This window comes from Hevea brasiliensis, chromosome 13 (genome assembly GCF_030052815.1).
Source record: "Hevea brasiliensis isolate MT/VB/25A 57/8 chromosome 13, ASM3005281v1, whole genome shotgun sequence".
NCBI classification, from domain to species: domain Eukaryota; kingdom Viridiplantae; phylum Streptophyta; class Magnoliopsida; order Malpighiales; family Euphorbiaceae; genus Hevea; species Hevea brasiliensis.
Genome location: NC_079505.1, coordinates 71,468,570 through 71,478,960, shown reverse-complemented (window position 1 = coordinate 71,478,960; position 10,391 = coordinate 71,468,570). Strand labels below are relative to the sequence as shown.

The window sequence follows — 10,391 nt, the reverse complement described above, 5'->3', positions numbered from 1 at the left end:
ATTTTCGAGGGCTTCAACATGCCTCGTGTTGAAGGTCATATGAAGATAAGAGTCAGCCAACAGGAATCCAGACGAGGCATGTAGATTCAACACTGGGTCGTGCAGATAGAGATTTTGGAACAAAACTTACCGAAAGTTTCAGGGACTTCCACATGCCCCGTGTAGCTGGTCGTGCAGAACCTAAAGCCTCCCCCTTCAAATCAACACGAGGCATGTTGAAAATAACTTAAATCAACATGAGGCATATGGGATGGCGCTGGCAGATTTGCTGACATAAAAAATTCTCTTTTCACACCTTTTACACCTTTTGTCTTTATCCCTTTAGAGACAATTTTTAGGGCAAAGTTTGAGGGGATATATAAGCATCATATTCTCATCTTTACCATAAGGAGAAAGAGAGAGAAAAATCAAAAGAGAAAGGAAAGAAGGAACCACGCTATTTTTAGAGGAAGAACGCTTGCAGAGTGACATTTTCAGCTTCCATTTTCAAAAATTAGATACTCATCTTCTGGGTTCTTTTATTTTTAGTTTTATTTTCATGTTTTCTTGCTCTATTTCATATTTTCTACTTGTAAATACAAGCATGAGTGAGTAGATACTTGAGATTTTCGAGTTGGGTGTAATGATTTAAGTTTTATTTGTGTATTTGGACTGATTTTAACAAGATTTTAGTATATATAAGTTTTGATTCTTATCTTGTGTGCTTATTTACATACCCATTGTTGGTACCCTTTGAGTTTTATTCTTAATCTTAGATTGAAGGACCGTGAGGTGAAAATCTATGATAGACAATTAAGATAATGAGCTTAATCACCTAGTGTTAGAAATAAACTAGTGGGTTAAGAGGAATTTCAAGTTGATTAAAGTGCTTAAAGAGTTTTGGATAATTAAACATCGCATGAGAATAGGGTTTAGTTTTCTTTAAAACACTCTTTAGTTTGCTTGAAAGAGAAATTAAAGGAAATCAGAATCAACTTCCTTCAAACTTGTATTTCTCTTGATCTTGGTTTTGCCTATCCAAATCCCAATGAAATTTTCTTCATGAACCTCAACTCTGGAATCAATTTTACCATTAATTAATTAAATCTTTAGTTACTTGCTGAAATTTTAGTAAATTAGTATAATACTTAGAAATTTAATTGCTTATTTTATTATAATTTTCTTATTTTTCCAATTTAATTTGTTGCATCTTTTATTCTACTTTTTGGCACACATTATTGATAGCCCAAATAATCGTGACTTTTATAGTTTGGTACTCAAACAACAAATCTCTGTGGGACGATATCTTTTCTTTACTACTTGAATGACTCGTATACTTGCGGAGTACGCATTAAGTTTTTGGCTCCGTTGTCGGGGATTTGTTTTTGTTTGATATTAGACGATTGATTGTTTGGTTAATTTGGGCATTTTATTTTTGATTTTAATTTCTTTTCTTTATCATTTTACTTTGAGATTTTCTTGTTTTTTTTTTTCAGGTACTTATCTTTTATATGAGAAGAATAAAAAGTGCAAAAATTGATTTAATTTTTGATCCTGAGACTGAAAAGACAGCTAAAGCTTTAAGAGCAAAGTTTAAAAGAAGAAAAGCTGAACTCAGAATTCAAAGACAACAAGAGCAACATCAAGAGCAACAAGTGATATAAGCTATGGCAAACAACAATAACAGATCAATTAAGGATCATGCTTTCCCTAGTTTTGAAGATTTTAGACCAAGTATTACAAGGCCTAGAATGGAACCGAATAATTTTGAGTTTAAGCCCTCACTTTGTCAAATGGTTCAATAATCACAGTTTAGGAGAGGTCCTACTGAGAGTCCACATGTGCACTTTGCACATTTTCTTGATATTAGTGACATGCTGAAGATAAATGGAGTGTCAGATGATGCCATCTGGCTGAGATTATTTCCTTTTTCTTTGAAGGATTGTGCTAGGAAGTGGTTGCATTCATTACCTCTAGATTCAATAACTACTTGGGATGAGTTGTCACAAGCTTTCTTGGCTCAATACTTTCCTCCTAGCAAGAATGCAAAATTGAGAAATGAATTAACTTCTTTCAGACCAAGGGATGATGAGAGTCTCTATAAAGCATGGGAGAGATATAAGGATCTTCAAAGAAGATGTCCACATTATGGAATCCCTAAATGGATGCTAGTTCAACATTTCTACAATGGTGTTTCTCCAGCAATTAGAAGTATAATTGATGCATCTTCAGGAGGGGATCTTATGGAGAAGTCAGAAGATGAAGCTTATCCAGCATTGGATAAAATTGCTTACAACAATTATCAATGGAGTTGTGAAAGAAATGAAATGAAGAAGCCATCGGCTGGTGTATATAAGTTAGATGCCATGAGTATGTTCAATGCCAAATTTGATGCTTTAACGAGATAAATGGATAAGTTAAGCATGAAGGTTGATTCTTCATTTGGAGGATCTAGTCATGCAAAAGATGTTGGTGCAGGAAATATGCATTGTATCAATGATTTTCCTTCTTATGGGCAAGAGTTTGGAAATGAGCAAGTTGGTTTTGTTGGGAATTATAATCAAAAGCCAGTTGGTAATCCTTTTTCTGCTACATATAATCCAGCATGGAGGAACCACCCTAACTTTTCTTGGGGAGGTCGATAAGGACAGCAGCAGCAGAATTATCAACAACCTCCTAATTTTCAGCAACAACAGCAGAATTTTCAGCAAAACAGAGTACCACCTAGATTTTCACCACAAATGAATCAAAATGTTCCTATTCCACAACCACCAATTCAGTCTTCAGACCAAGATTCAATTTTGAAGTCTATGATGGAGAAGTTCTTAGCTGCTCAACAGAAACAAGGAGAAATGATTCAACAATTAACTTCAAGGATAGATCAGCTTGCCACTCATAATAGGATGTTGGAAAACCAAATAGCTCAACAAGCAAGCTCTTTTAGCAAAGCACAAGGAAAACTTCCAAGTCAACCAGAGAATCCTAGAGAACATTGCAAGGTAGTGATCCTAAAGAGTGAGAAAATTGTGGAAGAAGGAAAGAAAGATGAGGTAGAAGAGGAAAAGAAGAAAGAAAATGAAGACAAGAATGAATCTACCTCAAATTATGATGAAGTTAATGAGGAAGTAAACAAGAAGAAGGAAGTTGAAAAAGAAGAAGAGGAAAACTATGTGCCTCCACCACCATACAAGCCACCATTGCCATATCCTCAGAGGTTTCAAAAAGTAAAACTAGATAAGCAGTTCAGTAAATTTTTGGAAGTTTTGAAGAAATTATACATCAACATTCCAATTACAGATGCAATTTTTCAAATGCCCTCATATGCTAAGTTCCTGAAAGAAATTTTATCAACCAAGAGGAGACTAGAAGATTATGAAATTGTGGCACTAACAGAGGAGTGTGGTGCTCCCTTACAGAATAAGCTCCCACTGAGGTTGAAAGATCCAGGAAGTTTCTTTATTCCTTGTCATATTGGGGACACTAGCATTGATAAAGCATTGTGTGATCTTGGAGCTAGTGTAAGTTTGATTTCACTCTCCATTTGTGAAAAGTTGAAGATTGGAGAATTGAAGCCAATAACCATTTCTTTGCAACTAGTTGATAGATCTATCAAATATCCAGTACCCTAAAAAGTTGGGAAATTTTTCATTCCTGTGGATTTTGTGGTTCTTGAAATGGAAGAGGATATTCACATACCTTTCATTTTAGAAAGGCAATTCTTAGCCACAGCAGGGGCTATAATTGATGTGAAGAATGGTAGATTGACATTAAAAGTTGGAGAAGAGGAGGTGAAATTTAATTTGAATCAAGCTTTGAAGAAACATCATGAAGTTGACCCTTGTTTAAGGGTGGATTGTAACACTCCTATATTCGGTAGTGCGTTCTACTGTTCCGGTGATCAGTGTCTGTCCGGACAGTTAGAATGCCTGAAACTACACTTAAATGTTAGTGAGGAGACATGAAATGATGAAATAAATAAAAAGAAAATACAAGAAAAATTAAGGAAAAATAAAAGAGAGAAAATGAAACTAAGTTAAACGAGCCAGCACCGCAGCGATGGGTGACCGCACGGGGAAGTTACGGCGCAGGCAATAGCCGACCCCAGGACTGCAGGGAACCCTCGGAATTAAAGTTTCAAGACATACTTAAAGACTTATTTAAGTATAATTGATATTAGAAATGTCAAAGAAAATTAAAGAATTAGTATAAAGAAAAACGAAAAAATTCAAGAAACCGATAAAAATCGGTGTTACCGAAAAATCAGAAATGCAACCCGAAGAGGGGCATTTTAGTCATTTGACACCTAGAGTTGCCTTTTGACCTTAATTTCCATTAAAAATGAGTGATAACACACTTTGAAAATGTCATAAAAATTAAAAATGTGGTACATAATATAAAAGATGAAAGTTTAGTGCATAAAAATGTAATTTATGAAACTTTGATTAATTAAATATTAAACCATGGTTATTGCTCCACTAAGGCAGATTGGGACACCTATATAAGACACCTTAGACATCAGAAATTCATCTTCAACCTCTAGCAATTGAAACAGCCGAAACCTCCCAAAGAAAACTCCCATGGCCGAATCCTTCCTACATCCATGCAACCATGCATTCCACCTCCTTTCCACTTGCTTTCTTTACTAAAGTTAGACTATACATCTTGGGCAGCATATTGGGAGTAAAAAGGAAAGGATTTGGAGAAGTTCTAGCAAGCTCCAATAAGAGGTAAGTGCTTATTTTATTCCCTTGCTTAATTAAAGTTTGTGTTGAGATTATGGGGAGTATTTTGGTTGAAAATTTTGAAAGAAATTGTTGAGTTTGCAATCTGCCCATTATAGGCAGCTATGGGAAGTGAGCTTGCTTGAGTTTTTCTTACATTAAATTGATGGGAATTGATGGGAATTAGTGTTGGTTGAGTCAATTTGAAGTGCTAGCAATTTAATCCTCTTGTATGTGTGATTAAACAATTGAATTTATAATTTTGGAAGTAATTGTGAAAGCCTTGGCAAACTGCCATTTTTGGCAGCCTTGAAGAGCATGGACTAGTGTTTGATCTCATGAAATTAATTGATGAATTCTGTTAGTGATGGTTTGAGGGCAGTGTATATGAAGTGATGAGTGATTACATGTATATATATTGTGTTGAATGTAACATTGAGAATTAAAGTTATAATGTGTGTATTGAGAATTGTTATATTCTACCCAAAGTGACCAAAATGTGATGTGATGAATGGTCATGGTATGATACTAATTCAGAATTGGGTATGAGAAATTAACTTATACCAAGGTGAATGAGCATTTGGTTGGTGTTTGAGCAATGTGTTTAAGGGCAGTTTGTAATTAAGCTATAAGTGTAAAATTGTGACCCCAATTGGTATGAAACTAATTAGCGGTAAAAATAAATACAAAATAGGCCAACTTTCATGCATAGGTCATGCCAAAATTCTGCTTAGAAGTGACCTAAAAGAATGACCAAATCCGGATTAGCATAACATAAGAACTCAGAAATTGACCATATGAACAGTAATTAGTCTTTTGGCCATAACTCACTCAAAACTTGTCCAAATGACCTGAAATTTATACCGTTGGAAAGCTTAGACATAGGACAACAACTTTGGTGAAGACCACCAAGCCCAGAAATGCCAATTACCAAGTCAAAATGATCGCCAAAGTTGGGTTACAAAAACTGGCCGAATTGACTTTGACCTAAAAATGACCTAAACTTTGCAATATAAGTAAAACTTGATCAGCAATAGTAAAATGACCATAACTTAGTCCATAGAACTCCAAATGACATGAAATCAGTCCCAAAATTTCAATAAGACATAGATCTACAATATTGGTAATTTGACCAAAACCCAGAAATCAAGGGAACTAGGTCAATTAAGTTGATTAAGTTGATACACTAAATCTGGAATTGGTACAATTGACCATTAAGTCCAGAAAATTCAAATAGGCATATCTCCTACAAGAAATCTCCCAATGTAATGAGCCATACCAATCTGGAAAGCTATGAAAGAGACCTAAAACATTGTTTTAGACAACTTTCTCAAATTATAAATGTATAAGGTTAGAATTTAAGGTCAAGCTATTGATCTAATTGAGGACCATGCCAATATAGGACCTTTGAGTCCAAGTTAACAATTTGTCTATAAAGAGTTCTATAAGACTTGAAAAATGGTAAGCAAAATTTCTGGTTGTCCCTAAGACATAGGACAACAATACTTATGAAGAATGCTAAACATCAATGTGATTACAAATAGTCCAAATAAATTAGTAAAATCAGAACCAAAAATGCCTAAAAAGGAAACTAAAATTTAGATTTGACCTAGTTATGGTTAATTAACCATAACTTGAGCTATACAACTTCAAATGGAGTGATTCAAAAAGAAAATTAAAGAAGACACAATGAGAAACAATTTAATGAAGAGAAATATGTTAAATTTACATTGTAGCTTGGTCCAATAGACAGTAAACATTGGTCATGAAATCTGGAAAATGGCAATAAAATGCAATAAGCTTTAAAATGAAATTGGTAACATATACCAATACTTAGAGACTATAAAATGTGACAAATTTGGAACATTAAAATTAATTCACCTAGTGTGTATTAATGGTCAACATTATAGGTTGACTAATGAAATGAATTGAAGGGAATTGTATCGAGAAAATTTAGATATTGAATTTTATTGTTAGAAACAATTTAACTGAGTACTAAAACACTTTAAATTGTGTGTTTCAGTTGAAAAGGATATTGAAAAGCATAAGGAATATTGAGTCAAGGCCTAGAGGCGACTCAAATCTGGCCTGTGCACAATACTTTTTATATTCACTGCTTTTACTATAAAATTTATTTGGAGAAATGAGTTATGAATAATTTTTTTATTGTTTTGGCTTTGGGAATTTTATTTGGAAACTATTGTGTTGCCTATTTTGCAAATGGAAATTTTGAGATAAAATGTGATTTGTGGTTTGTATGAAATATTTAAATATTGTGATTTAGAATTGTTTTGATTTACACTTGGCATGGTAATATTACTATGTTCCTCCTCCATTTATGGGGTGAGTATGACTATATTCCTCCCTCTTTGACTTGCCAATCTGAGATGAGTATGGATAAGTACTCATTATCTAGCTAGTCACCTCCCTCATTGATTTTGATCAGTGGGGTGAGTATGCATTATCGTGGTGTATAACACGGCATGTTCAAAAAATTTGTGTCATGACCTAAATTACGTTATTGATTAGCAACACTGTGTTATTTAATTGTTTGATAAAATTGTGTTATATGAGCTTTGAAAATTGTGACATGAAATTGTGAATTATTTGAATTGTAAATTGTCAATAAAAGTTTTATATACCGCATTTTAAATTATTATTGTGCACCACTGAGTAAATTTTACTCAGCGATAGCTTTTTCATTGCTGTCGCAGGTAGACAGACAGATAAAGTAGCAGAGTAGGCTGCTTGTGACTTCGCTTTGGGATTTTGCCAGGTATATTGAGTATACCACTTTCTAGTAAATATTATTGTAATGTATGTGAACTGTATGTATATATTGTACTTGGTCTTGAGCAGTTGTAAAATAAAGTTGTAATTTATTTTGGCTTATCAAAATATTGTATTACAATTCTCTTATTTCAGCTTTTGAAATACTCATTTACTTTGCACTTTATCTTTGGAATTGCTGAGAATGATATTGAATTGAGTTTGAACTGTGTTGAGGACACTGATTTGAGTTGAGCCATATTGGAGTTTGGGATTGAACAAATATATTGGAAGTCCTTTTTACAGGTTTTTGAAGAACTATTTTGCTCCAAATACAGATGGCACTCTGCCGAAATTTTTACAGAAATTATTGATACTTCAGATTTTTTATTTGATTTCAGTTAAAAAAAAATTTTAACATCTGTCAAAAGTGCTCACCACTGTAAAAAGAAATAAGAAAAAGTTTAAAATCCCTTGTAGTATATTTAATGGGTTATCCGTAGATGAAGTTTGGTAATTCATTAGGTATACTACGGGATCATGTTATACCTTACGGAGGGTAAGGTGTGACATGGATGTTATTGATGAGATTGTGGAAGAAGAATTTAGGAAAAGATATCCTGAGGACCTTTTAGAGAATTGTTTGGTACATAGTAGAACAACAAAGGATGAAAATCTTAAAGTTCCAGCTTTTGCTCAAATTTTGGAAGCTACTCAAGAAGTTGCAGGAGATCAAGTTTTGCAAGTTGAAGAGTTGAAACATGAAGTTGCACAACCACCCTTACTAGTTGAGAAGGAAGAACCACAGGTAGACCTCAAACCTCTTCCATCTACATTAAGGTATGCTTTTCTTGGACCTAATTCAACTTATCCTGTCATTATTAGTGCAAGTCTGAGTGATGTTCAAGTTGAAAAATTATTGAAAGAGTTAAGAGCACATAGGAAAGTCATTGGTTACACCATTGATGATATCAAGGGTATAAGCCCTACCTTGTGCATGCATAGGATTCTTTTAGAGGATAATTTTAAAGCCACCATAGAACATCAAAGAAGGTTGAATCCTAATATGAAAGAAGCGGTGAAGAAAGAAGTCTTGAAATTGCTTGAAGCTAGGATCATTTATCCTATTTTTGACGTAGTTGGGTTAGCCCAGTTCATGTAGTCCCTAAGAAAGGAGGTGTGACCATTGTGAAAAATGAAAATAATGAGTTGATACCTACTAGAATTGTCACAGGATGGAGGATGTGCATAGATTACAGGAAGCTTAATAGTGCCATTAGGAAAGACCATTTTCCCTTGCCTTTTATTGATCAAATGTTAGAGAGGTTAGCAAAACATTCATATTTTTGTTATTTGGATGGGTTTTCTGGTTTTTTTCAAATCCCAATACATCCTAGTGATCAAGAGAAAACCACATTCATATGTCCATATGGTACATTTGCATATAGAAGAATGCCTTTTGGCTTATGTAATGCACCAGTTACTTTTCAGCGGTGTACGATGGCCATTTTCTCTGATTTTATTGAGGAAATTATGGAAGTTTTCATGGAAGATTTTTCTGTATATGGTTTTTCTTTTGATAATTGTCTATCTAACCTCTCTAAAGTGCTTAAAAGATGTGAAGAAATATATTTGGTGCTAAATTGGGAGAAATGTCATTTTATGGTGCAAGAAGGCATTGTTCTTGGACATTTAGTATCACATAGAGGAATTGAAGTGGACAAGGCTAAAGTAGAAGTGATTGAGAAGATGCCTCCACCAACTTCAGTGAAGGGAATTAGAAGTTTTCTTGGGCATGCTGGTTTCTATAGGCGACTTATAAAGGATTTTTCAAAAATTGCTAAACCTCTTACAATTTTGTTAAATCATGATGTTCCTTTCAATTTTGACCAAGCTTGTTTTTATTCTTTTAACAGGTTGAAGGAAGCTCTAACAACAGCACCTATTATGCAACTTTCGGATTGGTCATTGCCATTTGAGGTTATGTGTGATGCTAGTAACTTTGCTGTGGGAGCTGTACTTGGTCAGAAAAAAAGAGAAGAGGTCTTATGCAATCTATTATGCCAGCAAAACTTTAGATGATGCTCAAGTAAATTATGCTACCACTGAGAAGGAATTTTTAGCCGTGGCATTTGCTATGAAAAAGTTTAGGTCACATCTGGTTGGATCAAAAGTGATTGTCTATACAGACTATGCCTCCATAAGATATTTGATGAATAAAAAGGAAGCAAAGCCAAGACTGATAAGATGGGTTTTATTGCTACAGGAGTTTGATTTACAAATTAAAGATAAAAAGAGAGCTGAAAATATTATAGCAGATCATCCATCAAGGATTAAGTATTAGAGTAAAGATGGAAATGAAGAGGAATTGCCAATTGACGAGTTCTTCTCAAATGAGCAATTGCTAGTTATTGGTGATGCATTGCCATGGTTTGCAGATTTTGTCAATTACCTATTATGTGAAGTTTTCCCACCAGATTTGAGCTATCAATAGAGGAAGAAATTTTTGCATGATGTAAAATTTTATACATGAGAGGATCCATTATTGTTTAAGAGATGTAAAGATAGCCTAGTTAGAAGGTGCGTGCCTGAAGAGGAAATAGGAAACATTTTAGAGCATTGTCATTCTTCTGACTATAGAGGTCATTTTAGTATGGATAAAACAATGGCTAAAGTACTTCAAGCTGGATTTTATTGGCCACACATGTTAAAAATTATGAGAGAATTTATTTTAAGATGTGATAGATGTCAAAGAGTGGGGAATATTTCAAGGAAAATAAAATGCCACAATAAGGAATTTTAGAGATTGAGTTATTTGATGTTTGGGGCATAGATTTCATGGGACCATTCTCATCATCTTTTGGGAATAAATACATTTTGATAGGTGTAGATTATGTGTCAAAATGGGTTAAGGCCATTGCT

General features: G+C 34.0%; 1 protein-coding gene and 1 non-coding gene across 2 annotated transcripts; one reads left to right on the top strand and one right to left on the bottom strand.

Annotated features, from left to right (window-relative positions):
• Positions 1 to 2,027: 2,027 nt before the first annotated feature.
• Positions 2,028 to 2,134, bottom strand: LOC131172453 (small nucleolar RNA R71). Its single transcript, XR_009142930.1, has one exon. It is a non-coding gene; the product is annotated as a small nucleolar RNA R71 (small nucleolar RNA).
• Positions 2,135 to 2,720: 586 nt separating this feature from the next.
• Positions 2,721 to 3,608, top strand: LOC131172194 (uncharacterized). The gene is made up of 2 exons (XM_058133140.1): positions 2,721 to 2,994; positions 3,094 to 3,608. Exons 1-2 carry the CDS (start codon positions 2,721 to 2,723, stop codon positions 3,606 to 3,608), a joined length of 789 nt encoding a protein of 262 aa, XP_057989123.1.
• The last annotated feature ends 6,783 nt before the right edge of the window (positions 3,609 to 10,391 follow it).

Excerpts from the sequence above, each read along its gene's own strand:
- LOC131172194 (XM_058133140.1), top strand. The coding sequence starts at position 2,721 with ATGAATCAAAATGTTCCTATTCCACAACCACCAATTCAGTCTTCAGAC. Across the intron at positions 2,995-3,093 it reads CAAGGTAGTGATCCTAAAGA|TTAATGAGGAAGTAAACAAG; the intron begins GTGAGAAAATTG and ends ATTATGATGAAG.